We start from the raw sequence: 21039 nt of genomic DNA on the forward strand, positions 1-21039 counted from the left end.
TCTTTGAAAATGTTTGATTTTGATTTTTTTTTATTCATTATTTCTTATCTCTGAAAACTAGTTAGAATCTGAATGATTTGATTGTGGATTTGGCACGAGGGTTGTGCTCTTGCGGTTACGAGAATACTGATATATAACGTTGTTGTAACGGTTGTGTTTGGTGCAGAAGGAAAAGACCAAAGACCGAAGTAGCCTTTGTCGTGTTGAGTCAGGCTTTATATCCATCTTTGCTCACCCCCTCACGCTCTTCTTCTTCTTCTTCATCCCTCTGTTTTCAGATTGCGGATCAGAAAGAGGTTGAGATGCTTCAGCTATACTCTATCACTCTCTTCCTGGACTAGCCATGCAATTGCCCACCCTAACAACAACGTTTTTCTTTTTGTCAATATTACGAATAGCTGTCGAGGCCTATCCATATGAGATGAGTAGTGTTATATATGCATTTATAATTTTACCTGGTAAGTTGAGTTGAATTGAAATGAAAGTTGAAAGTTGAATAAAATATTATTATTATTTTAAATTTCAATTTTCATAATTTTTAGCATAACAATAACTAGCAAATAGAGAAATATATATATATATATATATATATTTTTTTTTTATAAAATTTTCTCAAATACAATTAACATTTTTCATATAAGATAGTTTTAAGATGAGAAGTACTCTAGTCACAAAATGATTATATATAAATAATTTTATTAATTAATATGTCTTGATGTGAGTTGTCAGATTATAAAATTACTTTTATTATAATTTTTTGTGACTATAGCACTACTCATTTAAAATATTTAAAGAAGACAATCCATAAGTGTTTTTTCAGTCCCCTTTTTTATACCCAAAAATTTATATTACACTGTTTACTAATTAATATAACGATTTCATTTTAAGGTATTGTTCGGATAGTGATTTGAGATAAAAATTAAAAATTAAATAAAATATTGTTATAATATTATTTTTTAATATTATTATTATTTTAAATTTTAAAAAAGTTGAATTATTTATTATATTTTATATAAAAATTTAAAAAAATTATAATAATGAAATAAAATGAGATAAAATTTTCATTATCCAAGATTGCAAACCAAATGGGACTTAAATAGAAGGAGGTAACGTAAAATTTAAAAATTTAAATAAAAAGACTTAATATTTTTAATAAAGTGAAAATATTATATTAATTAATTATAAAATAAGCGTAAGATAATATTTTTTTTATTAAAATATATATTTAAAAGTCGGTGGCAAAGTGCCAAAATAAGTATGGAAGGCTTCCAGGCTGGAAGCCCTTTGTAGTTACAGGTAATTTTTTATATTTTTTGAGGGTAATTGGGTCACTTAGAAGCTTTTACTGGACACCTAATCACTACAAATACCCGGCCAGAGGCTTTAATTATGATTAAGACAGCAAGAAACAGAGTGCTCGAAGCAAAGCAGAGGTGGTAGTGACTGAGTTTAAGATTCTTAGTTTCTTTTGTTCGATTCGAATTGTTATTTTTTCTCAATTAATTTTGAGTATTTTGTGTTGTTGTTGTGAATTCAATTAGTGGAGGTTAGAGATTTTAGCTCCGTTTGACTTCCGAGAAAATGTGACCAAAGATGCCAGCATAAGGTTCACGCTGGGATTCTTTGTTTTCAATCCTGTTGAATGGGGAACAAAAACCTCTCCTGAGCTGAGATAATAAGTCTAATTGGCTTTATTTATTGGTAGTTTTTGTCTTCATAGGAAGTATGTGATTTTCTTTCAATTTTCTTCCGTTTTCTCAGCTACCAACAGGTTAGTAGAGAGAGTTTCTTTTTGTGTTGTCAGAAGTTAAAAACTCCTTAGCTGTTCTATTGATTCTTTCGTATCTGGTGTGTCAGTTTCACATATAAATTGGGTTTCATTTCGAAATTTTTACAAGTCCAGTTGAGTTCCACGTAGTTTGCATGCAATATGCAAGTATATGAACTCGGAACCTTTTTCTTTTTGCTTTCATTTCTCTGATTAGTCAATGTTCTTCTACTTATTAAATATTTCCAAAATTATACGTAGGTATATAAATATATATATATATATATTATACACATACATACACGAGAGAAATATATATTATGAATATGAGCTTCTAAATCAAATCATGGTAGCTAGCTTTGAGTTCGGTACTTGATTCTTATTGTGAATTGTAAGTTTTTATGACATCATGTGGTTGCTGAAAGATGGTATTTATTATGGCAGAATTTAGAGGATGGAGTTGGAGCAAGAACTCGAGTGGAATGAAGCGCAAAACATTGAGATAAGTGTGGACCTTGTAGCAGCAGCCAAACGGCAGCTTCAGTTCCTTGCCACTGTTGATAGGAATCGTTACCTCTATGATGGCCCTGCCCTTGAGAGGGCCATCTACAGGTAAAGCATCTGACAATCATTTTTTTTTTTGGCATATTGTTGCTCGTTTCCATTCCATATTATCATGTAAGCATGCATAAATCTCAGGTTCTGCTGTTACTATTTTGTAAAAGGACATCTAGTTCGTAAAGGATTATGAATTCCTCCTATCCCATGGTTTTTGCGTAATATTTTCTAAAGATGCATGCAATCTATGCTCAGTACCGACTCCCTTTATTTTTTAGCACATGCATTTAGAAATAGAAGTTTTGAATTATGATTATGTTGCAGGTATAATGCTTGTTGGCTTCCCTTGCTTGCCCAACATTCTGAGTCCCAGATTTCTGAGGGCCCTTTGGTTGTTCCTCTCGATTGTGAATGGGTTTGGCATTGCCACAGGCTTAATCCAGTAGGGCTTCTGAACCCAAACCCCCCCCCCCCCCACAAAAAAAAAAAAAAAACATAAACAAAAAACAAAAATCCTATTTATATTCAATTTCTCTTTGCTCAATCAAGTTGGGTTTCTAAGATCTTTTTTCTTTTCTTTCTTTTTTTTATTTTATTATGGTTTTGTTATTCAGGTACAATACAAATCTGACTGTGAGAAACTTTATGGAAGAATCCTCGACAGCTCTAATGTTTTGTCTTCCGTTCAAGGCACTTGTCAGAGGCAAACTGAAGAAATATGGAATACACTGTATCCAGAAGAGCCTTACAACTTCAACCTAACTAGAGCATTCTCAGAACATATCTCTGAGACACTTCCTGGCATTGAAAAATACACTCAATATGATCTGGTTTCAGCAGCTGAAAGACAGAGTCCTTTCTTTTACCAGGTAATGGTTATAAATAACATTTACTTTTTGGCAGTGTAGTCAATAGATTTGGCCGAATTACTTAAAATGAGAAATATCTTCAATTTCTGGTGGCTGATTCTTGGATTTAACATGTCAAGTGTATTAGCATTATCGGTTTATGACAGGCTAATGTGATGCCTTAATTTTGAGAGACCCCTCAATTAAATAGTTTCATAATGTGGGTATTAGAAGGAATACTCATTTCTGATACCCCAAATTGGGGCTGTTTCAGATTTTTGGTTTTCTGTGGCTACTGGTGACCCGAAAACCCTTTTGGTGATGAAAGTTAAGTTCATATATTGTTAAGTACGTTCTTCATAACAAGTGAAAGTAATACCCCTTACAATGAAAGTTAGTCAACTGATATATTTTGCTTTTGGGCCATCTTTGGTTGTTATTAAAACTCAAATTAATATTTTGCACATTGTTAACCACTCCTTCAACGATGCATGCAGGAACTCCCACACGCATTGCACGATGTTTCTGTGATTTTTCAAAGTTTTTAATCATTTCTTTCATGACAGGTATCCAGACCCCATATGAGCAATGATCACTTTCTTGAAGGAGCTGTGGCTAGATATAAAGGATTTTTGCATCTAATTAAGAGAAACAAGGAGAAGTTCATAAGACGTTTTTGTGTCCCTACATACGATATTGACCTCATCTGGCACGCTCACCTGTTGCACCCTGTTGATTATTTTAAAGATCTCAGTGAAGTGCTTGGAAAGGTTCTGGAGCATGATGATATGGACTCAGACAGAACCGAAGGGAAGAAGCTGGATGTTGGGTTTTCTGGAACTAGCAAGCAGTGGGAAGAGACATTTGGTAGAAGGTACTGGAGAGCTGGGGCAATGTATAGGGGCAGTGCCCCATCTCCTCTCACAACCACTCCTGTCTTCTTATCCGACATGATTGGCAAGGAGGTAGTTGCATCAAACGAGTTTCAGAAACTAATTCAGCTCCCACAGCTGAAGGTTGTGGAGGTAGTCTCCAATCACCTCTTTCGTGTCCTTGACTCTCTGGTTTTTCTCTTTCTTGGACCTTAGCATGTTACTGGACAGAACTCATAAATGAAGCCATCTCAGGGCCATGAAGTATCTTGGTAGAGTTTTTTAGAATCAGGAAAATATCAAGAAACCACCTTCTGCTTTGACCATTGGTGGCGATCCTGCCCAGTAATTTGATAAGAGAATATATATATATATATATATATATATATTAAATATTTGGGAATTATTGTGATTTCTCATGCTCTCTGTTATCAATTTGATGGAAATAGGATGGAGGCTGTGGATTGGTCAAGGGCTTTAGCACGAGGTGGCAAAATAAAAATCTCGAAACCTGGGTCCTAATAAAAAAAAAATAGCCAGAACAAAAGGGTCCTAATAATCATGTTTAGTGGTTCAAAAGCTTATGGATAAGAAATCCATTAATAGCATTTCAAATAACATTATGATTTTTAAAAATAACTCTGTTCACAGTACTTTGCAGCTTGTCTATTTTTTTCAATACTATTGATTCATTATGCATACTTAACTGCTATGGCATCCGTGTATTAAGGAGGTGCATATGCAACCTGAGCTACTATCTTGGAAACAGCTCTCATTTTCCCATCTTTTTTGTTTTTCATTCCTAAATCCTTTTTCAGGTGCTTTTGGAGTTTGTTGGAGTTAAGAACTGTTGCGCCTCCGGCCGCCCAGAAATCACACCCACAATAGATAGAGACAATATTTAAGTGGTTCGGCAACTGCCTACGTCCACTGAAGCGGAAATTCGATTTTTCACTATGTTTGTACAATTTTACAAACACTCACACCATCTCTCTATCTCTCTCAAATGGCCTCCGTTCTGGGTTTCCCCAGAACCCATTTTCGCCCTCTGCCCTCTGCCTGATCTCTCACCTCAGTGAGGATCATTTTCTCTTCACAATTCATCTCCTTTTATAGGAGAAATTATGGGGGACAAATTGCCACCATTCTTGACCAAGATGGCCTTCAATTCGGTGCAGCATTTGTTGATCAATCTTTGCTGCAGAATTCGGTGGATGGGTAGATGGTTGGTGGCTGCAGTTGGTGCCTAATACAACCAAGAAAGAAAACGGTGCATGTGCAGCCCTTCATACTTGGGTTGATTCAACAATCACCCCCTCCACCCAAGTGTGCCATACCAGGCTGCTTGCAAACTGATTCATTCTTCAAATGAATTCACCTCTTTCTTGGAATGCTTGTCAGCCATGAGAGATCCGCTATCACATGCATCTTCAGCTACGTCTTCAAATGGATATCTAGATGCCTCTCCAAATGCATCTTCAAATGCATCAGCATCGTCTACATCCACGGAGCTTGCAAGGGATTTTCTTCAGAGGAGATTTACCAGTGCTCAATTGCACAATCTCAACTTTCTAGGATTCTTCTTTTGCTTGAGTCCATGAGTCCGCACTCATGTACACCTTGAGCAAACTGAGCTTCGCTCTAGGCTCATCCGAGCGAACAATCTGCTTCGCTCTAGCCACATCCGAGCAAATAATCTGCTTGGTGCCTTTACAGCTTTCAAACCAGGCTCCATAATCCTACAATCACACCAATCTCCAACTTGGAGACTGGTTCTCAACATGCCGAGTTCTATCTCCAGCATGATCCCTTATACAATTTTACAGCTCATGTCTTCAACTTAGAAGACTAACTAAAGTGATGCATAACTTTAGTTCATCACGTACAATGCCCTTAATCAACACACCTACATAGGGCAACACATCCCCCACTGCACTGGGAATCAATGGTCTCGCACAGACCTTGACACATATCAGAGAACCTGTTGCTGAGGTCTCATCTCTGATCTGGGTGACTGACCCTTCATCCTGCTGCTATCTTCAGTCGCATGTGTCCATCTTGTGTGCAGTCTCCGACTTGCATAATCTCCCTTCTTGCAAGATTTTTCTTCACACCGTAGTTCACTACCTTCATTCAGCAGGATACATTTCAAGGTAGTAACCACCATGGAGGTCTGATCGTCTTGGCAGTTCTTTAGGTGTAGATATCCCTGGAACATCTGACGTTTTGTTCCTATCTCTCACACCTGTACTTCATGTCGTGGTCTAGGAAGATTTCTTTAGAAAAGTAAAACTGGGTTCCTTTTACTTTCTCTAATTCACACGACAATTAACCCGAGCCAAGACCAATTAATCTTTCGTGACCTTCTAACGCCAAATGCTATTGGGCAACAATAGCAACAATCTCCACCTCAATGAAGATCTTCATAGCTCCCGCTATCATGCTTCACCATAAAAGCATATCCACTTAGAATAAACCAATTCCAAGCATTTCACTTCGGCCCATGTCGAAAATAACCTTGCTGAAAACTATGGTGTAACTTCCACGTTTGGCTCTCCTGGAAGTTCATCAGCCATCGACATGAATTTCCACCACACACCCTGCATTAATGCCAAACCAATGCTGTGTGTAAACCTGTGGACCTGCAGTATCTCCATTTATTGACTTGGAGCCACTTGCCGAAATTGCTCCTTATACTAGCCGTTTCACCAGTCGCTAGTATCACTGTTGACTTCCGGAATTGATTTGCCCTTCAACGCCTTTGAAAAAACACTACTGAATGACTGCTGTCATCAGGCTGTCCTTAACAGCATTGTGCACTGCAAGAAATGCAATGCCATGTATTTCTTCAGTCACCATATTCACAGCATCATTCTCAATTTTCTCCTCATTTTAGCAGTCTCTTGTGGCCTGTCTTGCCACAATTTCTAGCGAGTCATCTGTTGTCCAGATCTTGACTTGCCTCTGTCCTTACAATCAACATTCAGGACCAACAACTCGAAATCTTGCCAGAATCTCTTCTGCGCACCTCCTCATCCAGGATAAGATCTCTTACATTGAGAAACTTCAATTTTGACTTCTTTGCAGAATTACTCATAGTCATTCTCATGACCTCCCAACCTTTTGACCACAACGCCAAATGCTATTGGGCAACAATAGTACCTTCTGCCTTATCTGAAATTGAACCGTTTCTCCACCTCAAATCTGACAATATTTGAAACCTTACTTCCTGACATTGCTTTAATGAATTTACCGTAGAAATGAATAGTACCTCACTAAGTCAGTTCCCAGGAAAGATTGGAGGGTCACAATGGACACACTTAAAATTTCCAATCTCCTAGACAGAACCTCCTTAGACTGTACGTATCCACACTACCACACCAAAGCTTCATCTGCACTTTGTTATTTGCAACTGGCTTTTCAAAGAAAGCCACAACGAGATCCGATACGGTTCTCCTCTTAATAACAATATGCTCCATGAGTTGTATGACTGCCAAAACCTGCTGATATAACAAGTTAATCAGCATCGTCCAATGATCTGAAATTTGCTCCATCAAATTTCACGATCCCAACTGGCTTAAATTAAGCCCAAAACCAATGAGTCCATCATGACTCCAACTGGCTACGATCAAGCCCACAACTGATCTGCAACACGTGGACGGTTCAGATCAAATGTACTGATGGCGAATCTCAACATTCCCACCGTACCGATGGGTCCGGAATGATCCAAATAGTTTTCCACCACTATTTGATCATCGCGATAGAACTCCAACTGGCTATGATCAAGCCCAAAATGATCTGCAACACCTCGACAGTTCAGATCGACTGTACCGATGGCGAATCTCAACATTCCCACCGTACAGATGAGTCTGGAATGATCCAAATAGTTTGCCACCACTATTTGATCATCGCGATGGAACTCCAACTGGCTACGATCAAGCCCACAAATGATCTGCAACACCTCGACAGTTCAGATCGACAGTACCGATGGCGAATCTCCACATTCCCACCGTACGGATGAGTCCGGAATGATCCAAATAGTTTGCCACCACTATTTGATCATCGCGATGGAACTCCAACTGGCTATGATCAAGCCCAAAATGATCTGCAACACCTCGACAGTTCAGATCGACTGTACCGATGGCGAATCTCAACATTCCCACCGTACAGATGAGTCCGGAATGATCCAAATAGTTTGACATCACTATTTGATCATCGCGATGGAACTCCAACTGGCATAGATCTAGCCCAAAATGATCTGCAACGCATCGACAGTTCAGATCAACAGTACCGATGGCGAATCTCGACATTCCCACCGTACGGATGAGTCCGGAATGATCCAAATAGTTGGAAAGCACTATTTGATCGTTGAAATCGGACTCCGGATGGCTTAGATCTAGCCCAACAAAGATCTGAAAATCGGACGGTCCAGATCTCTCTGGCGCGTGTACCACACGCGCCGCAGTAGGGCGTCTGAGGCGCGTCTGGCGCGTGTCCAACACGCGCCAGAGTACTCCGAGTGCGCGTGGGGGAGCGTGAGCGCGTGCCATGCACGCGCCTGCAACGCCAGCCGCGCGTGAGGGCGCGTGGAAGCGTGTTACTCACGCGTCTTCTTCATCTGCCGCGCGTGGGGGCGCGTGATGCCGTGTGTTCCACGCGTCTTCTTCCTCCAGCCGCGCGTGGGGGCGCGTGGCGCGTGTATCCCACTTCGTCTTCTTCCTCCAGTGCGACTGAGGCGCGTGCATCGCACTCTCCGACTTCCAGGGGCGCGTACGGGCTCCTCCGACATCCGTTTTCGACGCCGTTTGCGGCTACGGATCCGTCTCGATGAGAGGAACATTTTGGCGTGATCAAAAGTTGATTTTGATCAACTGTAATTTTCTGGGTAGCACGAACCGAAGCTCTGATACCATTTGTTGCGCCTCCGGCCGCCCAGAAATCACACCCACAATAGATAGAGACAATATTTAAGTGGTTCGGCAACTGCCTACGTCCACTGAAGCGGAAATTCGATTTTTCACTATGTTTGTACAATTTTACAAACACTCACACCATCTCTCTATCTCTCTCAAATGGCCTCCGTTCTGGGTTTCCCCAGAACCCATTTTCGCCCTCTGCCCTCTGCCTGATCTCTCACCTCAGTGAGGATCATTTTCTCTTCACAATTCATCTCCTTTTATAGGAGAAATTATGGGGGACAAATTGCCACCATTCTTGACCAAGATGGCCTTCAATTCGGTGCAGCATTTGTTGATCAATCTTTGCTGCAGAATTCGGTGGATGGGTAGATGGTTGGTGGCTGCAGTTGGTGCCTAATACAACCAAGAAAGAAAACGGTGCATGTGCAGCCCTTCATACTTGGGTTGATTCAACAAGAACTTGCCAGAAGGGCAAACAAAGGAAGTCTTTTCGTCTCATTTTGTAAGAAACAAGCTGATACAATCTTTAAAGGGAATCGGAACTTGAGTATTTTGTCCGAGTCCGGAGAGAAACAGGTTGCTTTTTTTCAATGTGAACCGACAGGAGAGCTACTCTTCCAACTCAAATCCCATTCAACTTCCAACTTACCGCTAAAAAGGACTCCAAAAGTATTGGGTTCTACTTCACTCTTTCTGCAAGACTTTCTGGCCCCAGTCTCTGAACTTTCAGTTGAAAAATGGTTGGAGTTGGTGCCAAGTTCTAGCAGTGTGATCTCAAAACCAATTGGCCTTCGAGTTGCTGTCTCTTTCACTGTTCCATCTCCAGCACCACATGTGCTTCGAATGGTTTGTTCTCAACGGTTTCCAAAAAGTTCTTGTTTCTTCCCCCTCCCCGGAAAGGTTCGACATGCCAAGAGCATGGTGCATGTCATTGATGAAACTGGTGCAGAGCTGCTCAGCCTCCAAATGAGGTACATTTCCGTCCACAATTACTCGTAGAAAATGGGTTATCACTAACTTCCAATTCTTCATATGTGGTCTGATATCTTATCATTTATGTGAAGCACACACGAATGATTGCATGACTGTGTAGCTTATGATTTATGAGTGAAAAATTCTTAGGTATTCCCAGAGTATGAATGATGTGGTCCTTGTCTTATGACAATATTTCATGACATTTGAGTTCATGGTTGTGCATGAGTTAGTCAAGCGACGTTCTAATTTGCATAGGCAAGCTTGAATGGGTGATTTTATTATTCTTTGGCTTCCTATCAAATAACCCTCAAGCCAGCACACATGCAGACATTTTGAAACCCATAAAGATGGAGGCATTCTCTCTGAAAGGAAACGAGTATCTGGATTAGTTTACTCGAAACAGAGTTCTACATATTCTAGACTAAGTAATATATTACATGCACATCGTTGTAACTTGCCATTGTAATTTAGTGACCCTTTGAAGTTGAGGGAATTGACATCTTCAAGTCATTTTTTCTGTACAATTCTCAATTATAATTAGAATATATTTTCAACAGAGAATGCTTCTCATCTATAATTAACTGATAATTTTAGATGCCATAAAATATTCTGTATATTATGATCTTGCTGGTATTCTACTTCAGGGACTTAAGGAAGGACAAGGCAAAAGAAAATTGCATCCTTAGTAAGGAGGTAATTGGTATCATGGCTTCTGGAGAAAGACGCACTCTTGCTGACTTTGTTGGGACTGGGTGGTTTTTGATGGATTCCCATTGGTCCCTTCATTTTCGAAAAAATTCTGGCCATGATGGCCATCTCTTTGAGCTTTCTGGCAATAGAATGGTATGCATTAGTTCTGATTCCTCATAACCTGATTATTCTCAATCTTTTAGGATTTTTACCAAGTTTACTTCTTCTTGGTAGAATGGCTTTTCATATTGCCAGAACACCTTGAATGAGATTGCATTAACTTTCAGGTAGTGAGTCATAGTATTATCAATCTATACATTTTTTTTTTGTCGAAACTACCAAATGGAGCAGATTTGATGATGGTCTAGTGCTTACTATAAGAGACTAACAGGACAGAGCCAGAAACACAACCTTTTTGAATTTACATAGTGTTATGTATTAAATGTGCAATTTGTTTTCTTGGCCCTGCACTGGTTTTGCATGCAGATCCTATATCTGCATCGTTCTTTTTGGTGTAGGCAATACCCTGATACGTTGCAGGAATAGTAGCATTTTCCATTAGGTGTTATTTTTAGCTAGATGTAAATGCCTGTGCTGTATTATACACATTTGCGGAGTTTCTCTAGCATTATGCATAGCACTTACCATGTGTTTGATACTATTGCTTGAAGGGTAGGTATTGAAGTGCTTTTCTGAGTTTAAGATGATTATTCGAAGGGACTAGTTTATTTTCTGTTGTTTTGTTCTTTCCTTTGTTGATACAGGTAAAATTTTTCCCTGGAAGAAAGCTGGGGTATGAGCCCAATCGTTGTGTGAAACATAGAAGTGAAAAGGACTTTATGACGGCAGTTGATTTCTCTATGGAAGACCCATATGGCAAGGAAGTGGCACTACTCGACTTGAAATCTGGAATTTTCAATGTAAGATGGGGAGAAGTGCCAAGTTTGTAATGTGTCTGATGTGTTTGTCTTTTATTTATTGATTTTTATTTACTATATTGAATAGGTAAAGGAAGAATGGATGGTGGTGCCTGGAATCACAGCTGCATTTATACTTGCTGATGTTTTTAAGAAGGGGGGATATGATGGATTCGCTGTGAATTGCAAAAACATGGAGATGGAAAGTCTAGCTGAAGAAGCAAATGTGGATATCAATGCTGCAATATCTGAAAATGGCAATTTGTCTGGTGGAGGTTGCGGTGGAAAGTGCGGTAGTAGCTGTGGAAATGCCTTGAAAATATTTGAAAATGACAATTTATCTGGTGGAAAGTGTGGTAGCAGCTGTGGAAATGCCTTCAAGAGTGGTGGCTGTGGTGGTAGTGGATGTAGAAACATGGTTAAGAGCAGCGGGTGTGGGAACATGGTGATGAGCGGAGGCTGTGGTGGGTGTGGCGGTAGCTTTGAAAACATATCAAAGAGTGGTGGTGGCTGTGGCACTAAATCTGATCACTCCTGCGCTGAAGAACATTCAAAGGAAGCAACCTTCTAGCAAGACGGTAGCCGTTTGATGTTTGTATGTATCAGGGAAGATCAGCAACAAGTTCAATCTAAATAAAGTTCCTACCTGCCTATAACTTGTTATGCAGTACTGTTTGTTGCACCAAGTACAGCTAGGAGCTAGCAATCTTATGAAGTTGTCTTGTGAATAATGTATCTGGTGAATAAATAGCTTGATCTTCATAATCATTAAATCCTTGGTATGATCCTCCAAACACATTTCATTTTTTAGTATATGCCAAGCCAAACAACATTTCCCTGCCCCTACATGGTTAAGCAAAGCTCAAAAACCTAGGATCGGATTCCAAATCGACAATAAAAGAAACTGAGGAGACCAAAAATAATCTACCATGCTGTGAATGAACCAAATCAAGAGAATAAAAAATTCTGTTTATTATCATTTTAATCATAATCCTTTCGTTTCTTAACATGACATCAAATGATTGAAAGATAAGTTAATAATAATTATAAAATTTTTAATCATCGATTAATGACATATCAAAAAATGATAAAATAAAATAAAATGCCGTGTGAGTAAGTAAATGATTTACATAAACACTAATTTTTACAAAAAATTTATGTATAGTTATTTTTTCGTATTTTTTTTATATTTTATTAATATGATTGACTACATATTAAAAATAAATTAATACAACTAATGATATTTATAAAATACGTAAAAAATATATTAAAATGACTGTATATAATATTACTCTAATTTTTAACATAAAAATTGTGAAATTCACGTATTCATTATTCGAATCATTAGGGGGGTGGGGAATCATCGCATCAGTTCTCACAACTGTGCTTTGGCACGTTACAATCATAATCAGCATGCGGGACGATTCTTTAGACTATTCTAAAAGATAGGTACGTATAAAGTGGGGGGAAGGTGAGAGTTGGCGACCTCAGGGACAAAGACGACACTTTTTGTTTATCTAAAGTACTTTAGAGTGTATCGTTCAGTCCAGGTCGGCTCTTCCACTAGCCAAAATAGGGCTGCTTATAGCATTCCGTCCGATTTTACATTTCATTCCTATAATTTAATTCAAATATTCATTTCTTTAAATTTATTCTTAAAATTTATTTATCTTCTAAAAACTTTTTACATCTTATTCCTCATCCATATCTCTATTCTTTTAAATAATATTTCTTTATTATTTTTTATTACTTTTTTCTCTCTTTTATATTTACAATCTTAATTACTAACTCTTTTGTCTTATTATTTTTTTTTTCAAATATCACTTTCTATTAAATATTTATTAGAAATTTTGACTATCCAATAAAATATTTTTTTTTAAATTGAAATTCGTATTATAAAAATAATTTTTTTTATTAATTAGTGCATTTTCTAACGTGGTGACAAATTTAATTAGAAGAATACTCAATATCTCTAATGAAAAACTGAAAGTCACGTATTGATGATAAAATTTTTTAATTGGATGAAACAGTAATATTTCAGCAACTTTTCTTCAACGGTAATATTTTCTGTCATTTCTCCAACGGTAATATTTTTTATTTTTTTCCAACGGTAAATTTTTTTATCTTTTCTCTAACGGTAATTTTTTTTGTCTTCTCTCAAACGGTAACATTTTTACTCTTATGTGTAACGATAGGAGTAATTCCTCTATAAATATGCAAACTCAAGCCTCATTTCCTCTATAGAACCAAACTTCTATTGTATCATTTGATCTCCTACTCTTTTCATCAAATGACTCGTACTTTCTTTCGCAAATTATTGACATGCGTATCCTCTGAAGATGATAGCGATGTTCAAAACATGGAGGCGGATGGACAGTCATCGAGGCGACGTGGCAATAGCCAACGTCGTAAGTTTATTCGACGTGATCATGTTCAGGGACACGAGTGCATATTTCGTGATTACTTTGCTGAAAATCCAGTATATCCCTCGAATCTATTTCGAAGGAGATTTCGGATGAGTCGTCCCCTGTTTCTTCCTATTCTAAATGAAGTAGAGTCTTACAACCTGTACTTCGTCCAGAGAAGAGATAATGCCGGCCGACTCGGTTTATCTTGTATGCAAAAAATCACCGCAGTACTTAGAATGCTGGCGTATGGGGTTACTGGAGATTTTATGGATGAATACATACGTATTGGTAAAAGCACCGTAATGAAAAGTCTAAAAAAATTTACTGAGACAGTAGTAACTGTTTTTTCAGAAGAATATCTAAGGTCTCCAACTGCTAAAGATATAGGCCGATTGCTTGCAGTTGGTGAACAACGAGGATTCCCAGGAATGCTGGGAAGCATTGATTGCATGCATTGGAAGTGAAAAATTGTCCTGCAGCTTGGAAAGGTATGTACTCCGGCCACATCCGTGAACCAACTATTATTTTAGAAGCAGTTGCTTCATAAGATCTCTGGATATGGCATGCATTTTTTGGTATGCCCGGTTCACATAACAATATTAATGTGCTAGAGAGATCTTTTATTTTTACGGAACTTGCCTAAGGGCGTGCTCCTCCAGTCAATTACACTATCAATGGCAACGACTATACTATGGGCTATTACCTTGCGGACGGTATTTATCCCAAGTGGCGAACTTTTGTGAAGACGATTCCATCACCATGTGGGAATAAGAAGAAAAATTTTGTGAAAGCACAAGAATCCGCAAGGAAAGATGTCGAGCGTGTATTCGGGGTACTTCAACAACGATTTGCTATCATTCGTGGACCTTCCCGAATATTTAAAGTAAAGGAACTAACGAATATAATGAAAGCATGTGTTATTCTACATAATATGATAATTGAAGATGAGCGTGATGATAGTGAGAGTCTGAACATTGAATATGATCAACTTGATGATAATCTCCCCGAATTGTTGTGCAATCATACAAATCTTCGCTTTGTCAAACTTGTAAGGGAAAAATAAACCAAGGTTAACTCAATAATTGTTGACAGAAATTGTTTGAGTAAAGGACTTTGGGATTTGATAATGTTACCTTGTCTTGCTCGGTCATGCCACTTTGATTTAACCCTTCAACTTGGGCTAATTTCGCACAAAATTTATTTGTGGCCTTTTGGATCATCGACCACCGGTGAATTAAAGACTTTATTTTCCGCTCATTTGTGGTTTCTTTAAATTGTTGAAAGTACTCAAAAATGTTTTCCCAAAGTTGGGAGTGTTTTTGATCTGTTCCCTAGACGGCATCAAGGCTACAATTTAGCCATGCGGAGACAAGTAACTTGTCTTCCTCGGGGGTGAAATTCGCACCCCTCACTGATTTCCTAACGCCGATAGGCTCGTTAGGGGTAGAGGTGGAGAGTCATCAAAGGTCAATAGAGATGTTCCACATTGCCCACCATAAGTGGGCTCGAGTTGAGGATCTTGACTTAGGAGGTTTGTGAAGTATATATGGCATCTGTCTTGTGAATCCATTGCTAAAAATGTATTGAAAATGTTAGAAACGAAATTTGTAAAGTTTGGGGTTTTAGTCCGGGCGGATGGCTCAGAAACCGTTTGGTATGATCTTGGAAAGTTGGCCACCCACTGATGGCTGCTACAACCGATTGCCAATAGTTATTAGCCGTCCTGATTGGCCACCCATTGGGGAAATGACCAGTAAATTTCCCGTATCCCCACAAACGGTTGTCATCATCACAACCTTGTGGTTTAGTTTACACATAATATAACTCAATTAATCCATAATACCAAACAACATGCAAAACAAAATAATCCTAAATACGAGCATCCCTATCCAGTTCTACATCCATATCGAATATATAAATAATTAAAAAGGCTCAGAATGGTGTAAATATTGACACCATGTGTAAGCAAGGATCCCAACATCGAATGACTGCAAAATCTCACCCGAACCCCGATTGTCTTTTGTGGAAAGTACCACAAAATGCAATATGGCAATTTGGGTGAGAATTACCCTGCCATATCGATGGGGCCCCATACACACTTCTGACATAACCCGCACTATAACACCATGATCACAGCCTAATATAAACCCTCTCTCCCGAGAGATACGCAACACTGCAAATGACCCAACATCAAATATCAAAATGAGCAAACTATTTTATTCCAAGGACAGTTGCAATATTCCATCAATTCAAGCATATAGAAAATGAGCATGTTGGGCTATTAATACCTATCATAATATAGAGTTATGTGGAGAGAAATTTCACTCTCTAATTATATTAAAAAATAGGAGTCCGAAAGCCCAAAAAAAACATTTTCCAAACACAAGTTCTTAATAACAAACAAGAGCAAGAGACTAAATTAAAGGGGCCGAATACAGCATGTTAAAGGAGCAAGAGCAAGTTCTTAATAGCAGCATGTTATTGGAGCACCAATAAAAATACCATCAATTCAAGATGATTTTAAAACGCATTCTTGCATTTCCAACAAGATTTAATAAAAGTATGATCAACTATTATATATGTGAAGTATTCATCTATCTCTAAAAAGATAAAGATCAAATGTCTACCACATATGGAATTAATCCATTCAAGTCTCTAATCAGAGATAAAAATTAAAATCTAGAAAGTAGTTGTAGTGAAATTAATTGTCTTCTCAAATAATCACAGGTTACAAAGATTGGATAATGTATTTTTATAAATTGCATAATGAAAATAGAATTTAGAAGAGAGATCACAACATTCAGGTGAAAATTCAACATTGGATATGAAAGACCAAGAAACAGCAGCCAAGAAGCATGCTTTGAAGGAAAAAGATATGGAAAAAAATCTAGATTCGAAATTCATCAAGCAAAGATGTTCACAGCAACTGAAAACCAATCTTGGATCACCAAAGATTCAAAATCATAAATCTTTTCTGGCCAACCAAATAATACATGTGAGCTAGATAATCATCACAGGAAAAGAGTAAACATTTTCGTAGCAACCAAACAATAGAGGAAGGAAAATATGACAGAAACATCATTTGGATTTTCGGGGTTCCCAAACAATCACAGAAGGAAAAACAGGGCAGCAAACATTTTCTGAACTTCGCACAAACCAAACAGGGGCACAATTCATCAAAACGCAAGCCAAACCTCATCTCATTTCACAGCAACCAAACGGGTTACTCAAGAAAATATGACACCAAACCGCAGCACATTTTCACAACAACCAAATGGGTTGCTCAGGAAAAAATCAAAGGAAACCTCCAGTTTATTTTCACAGCAACCAAACAGGTAACTCAGGAAAAAAGAAATCCAAACCGAACAGAAATTTTCACAGCAACCAAATGGATAACTCAGGGAAATAAGAAAATCCTAAAAATTTTCACAGCAACCAAACAAATCCCAAATGCCCTTCAAACGGTAATCAGATTCGCACATACCAAACATAAAAAAGAAAGAGGATTCACACCGAGAGAGGGTCGGTTAGGGGAGGAGAGGCGATTATTGGAGCACCAACCGTCGAGATGGATGAACGCGGGACAGGATGCGGAAATGGGATTTGGGGATGTACAGTAGGTCCCTAAAGATGGAGATTTCCTGTACACCCCGAAAATTAGAACCCCATTTTAGGGAACAGGATGGAGGGTTGGTTTTAGAGAAAATCCTAAAAATTTCAATAAATAATAGAGAAATGGGAGGGATGGAGAATGAGGATGCTCTTAAACTTAAAGACCCCATAGCGTGACATTACTTCGAAAAACTAACTGTGACCGCAAAATAGTACTACTTTTTACGTATTAATTCAGATAATTTAAAATCAAATCAGTACCGTAACTTCACTTAGAAGAATCAACTGTCACAGATTATGAACATAAATAAATTTTATCAGTTGACAGAACCTAAATCTCCAACAGAAAAATTTGATCTCACAAGCTCTTTTATTAGACAGATCATATTTATGAGCGCATGAATATCGTTTAATTTTTTAAAAAAATATAATTAAATATAAAAAAAATATATAAATTTAATATTTAATAAAAGACATTTTTTTTTAAAATAAAAATTATATGGCACTTGCATATTATATCTAGCATTGAATTTATGCATCTAACTATTGTTGACGGAGGTAAAAAAATCAGAAGAGTAAAGACAAATGAATTGGACTTATCCATTTATATATGTGGTGCGATTTTTCATCCTTATGGACGAAAAAGTATAATAATACACCATGCGGGAGTTAAAGAGCCATATGATTATGATTTATGCGTGCCGATACTTTATTTTTCGCACTTTTTCGTTTTCTAGTAAAGGCTAAAATCACACGGATGGTATGGAGAGTTAGATGGTATCATAATTTTATGAATAGTAGGATAATTTATGAATAATAGGAATTTTGAAAAAATGGAAGAAAAAATATTATAAAATAAAAATATTGTTAGAATATAATTTTATAATATTATTTTTGTTTAGAGATTTAAAAAAGTTGAATTATTTTTTATTTAAAAATTAGAAAAGTTTTAATAATTAGTTTAAAAATTTTGTATTTAAATTATGTTTGAAAAGAAGATGAGATGAAATGAGATGAGATTGAGAATTTTGGAATGAGATTATTTCTAAACATGTGTATCCTTGCATTAGTTCTTCTTCTAGTTTCCACATGGGCCATATTTTCTATTTTCTCACAATTTCTTGAATTCTATTTTTATTACTTTGTGTTTTTTTTTTCTTTTTAATCTTTCAATTGCTATGATTTATAACTTATTTCCTGATTCCGAGTATTAATATTAAACTCATTTTTCACATGGGACCTGTTCAGTGTCACAAGTTTGCAAGCTTTTCTATTTTGTTATTGAGTAATACTAGATACAAATTTTAAATAGATAAATCCACACAAGTTATTTGTAAAAAAATGAGTCTCATTTAAAAAAAAAAAACAGATTTTTTTACATTTTATCGAAATGAAGTTTACTTTTTACAAAGTGACTGTCTTCGAAATTTATCTATTTAAAATTTATAGAAAAATGTTTTCTATATTTTTTGATCATGCAATCCTTTTTTATTTCAGTGCTCACCTTTTCAATATTTGGTATGAGTCTTGCAAAAATTAAATTTCAATAGTATATATGGTCATGTGAACAGATATCTTGAGATTATCAGATTAACACAGTATGTCGGTAGTATATATACATATATATATATATGGTCATGGACTCACGGGAGATTTTAATGAAATCCTTCTTCAAAGTGAAAAATATGGTGCTGTTAACAGAACTTATGGTCAGATGGAAGACTTTAGGCTAGCTCTTGAGGAGTGTGGATTGAGTGATCTGGGATACAGAGGTTATAAATATACATGGAGTAACAACAAGGAGGGTGAGAGCTTCACAAAAGAAAGACTAGACCGAGTTTTTGGTAACAGTAAGTGGCTTAGCTCTTATGGACAATACTCTACTAGTACTATAGCTACCAATTGTTCATATCACAAACCAATACTTATCTCTTTGTATGCATCAAACATTTATATCAATAGAGAGAGACTTTTCAGATATGAAGCAAGTTAGGCAAAGAAGGAAGGTTGTAATGTAACTATTCAAGAAGCATGACAGGTCTGATGGGTTCCCCAAACTTGTTATTAGGTGTCACTGCAAGTCTGGAAAGATGTCAAATGAGACTGAAAAATTGGAGCAAAAAATCCTATAAAGGTTAGTCTAATCTTATCAATTCTAAGATTGAGATGATAAAAAATTTGCAAGACTCAAATGATGGAAGTTTTAATACAAAGATCAAACAGTTGCAGTATGAGGTGAGTGCAATGCTAGAAGAGGATCACATCAAGTGGAAGTAAAGGATAAAGCAAGCATGGCCAAAGGATGGGGACAGGAATACTAAATATTTTCATAAGTGTGCTAGACCAAAGAAGAAGACTAATACTATTAATAAGATTACTGACAGTTATGGAAACACTGCTTCTGACACTGAACATATTAGCAAAACCTTTCAAGAGTTTTTCAAGGATTTGTTTACTACTTCTAACCTTGAAGGTATTGAGATGTGTCTAATCTCTTTGTGCAATTTAGTGATTGAGAATATGAATATTAGTTTTACCCAAGTCTTCTTTGTTATGGAAGTTAAGGAAGCTATTTTCTCAATGAACTTTCTAGGCTCCCTTGGACCCAATGGCTTTCTTGCTACATTTTATCAACAACATTGGGGCATTGTGGGATGTGGAATATGTGCTATTGTATTGGAGGCTCTTAATCATGGAAGGTGGACAAAGGGCCTAAATGATACTTGCATTGCCCTTATACCAAAAAAGGAAAATCCCTCCAAAATTTCAAATTTTAGACCAATTAGTCTCTATAATGTCCTCTACAAAATCATTACAAAAGTCCTAGCCAACAGGTTGAAATATGTCCTTTCTGACTTAATCGCACCTAGAGTACATCTATCCCTAGTAAGCTTATTACAGACAATGTAATTGTGGCTTTCTAATCTTTACATACAATGAAATGTAGAATGAAGGGTAAAAAAGGTTTTATGTCTTTAAAACTAAACATGAGTAAAGCCTACGACAAGATTAAATGGAGATTTCTACAGGTAGTTATGGAAAGGATGGGGTTTGCACATAAATAGGTTGATCTTATTATGCATTGTGTATTCACTGTGAGTTATTCTCTTTTCATAAATGGATCCCCACAAGAAAGTTTTTCTCCTTTTAGAGGAATTAGGCAAGGTGATCTCATTTCAACCTACCTATGTATACTATGCTCTGAGGCCATGAGTTGTTTGTTAAACAAGGTAGAAGTGGATGGTATGATTATTGGTCTTCCTCTGGCCAGGAGTCATGTCTCTATAAATCATTTGTTTTTTTTTTATAGATGATAGCCTATTGTTTTGCAAAGCAAGCAAAGCAAATTCCCTTGAATGGAGTAGGATGGTCAACCTTCTAGATGTTTATGAGAAAGCCTTGGGTCAAAGGTCAAACAAGGAGAAGACTTCCATTTATTTCAACATTAGTGAGTCGAAGAAACTGATTACTA

General features: G+C 37.1%; 2 protein-coding genes across 2 annotated transcripts; both read left to right on the forward strand.

Annotated features, from left to right (window-relative positions):
* Window positions 1-1748: 1748 nt before the first annotated feature.
* LOC122274599 (glycine-rich domain-containing protein 1-like) lies at window positions 1749-12315 on the forward strand. The gene is made up of 11 exons (XM_043083624.1): window positions 1749-1771; window positions 2213-2380; window positions 2651-2768; window positions 2941-3195; window positions 3741-4199; window positions 4865-4895; window positions 5123-5264; window positions 9352-9936; window positions 10585-10783; window positions 11395-11550; window positions 11636-12315. The coding sequence occupies exons 2-11, from the start codon at window positions 2223-2225 to the stop codon at window positions 12116-12118; spliced, it is 2586 nt and encodes an 861-aa protein (XP_042939558.1). The 5' UTR covers window positions 1749-1771; window positions 2213-2222; the 3' UTR covers window positions 12119-12315.
* Window positions 12316-13906: 1591 nt separating this feature from the next.
* Window positions 13907-14419, forward strand: LOC122274600. The gene has a single exon (XM_043083625.1). It carries the CDS (start codon window positions 13907-13909, stop codon window positions 14417-14419), a length of 513 nt encoding a protein of 170 aa, XP_042939559.1.
* The last annotated feature ends 6620 nt before the right edge of the window (window positions 14420-21039 follow it).

This window comes from Carya illinoinensis, chromosome 8 (assembly GCF_018687715.1).
Source record: "Carya illinoinensis cultivar Pawnee chromosome 8, C.illinoinensisPawnee_v1, whole genome shotgun sequence".
In the NCBI taxonomy this organism is placed as follows: Eukaryota; Viridiplantae; Streptophyta; class Magnoliopsida; order Fagales; family Juglandaceae; genus Carya; species Carya illinoinensis.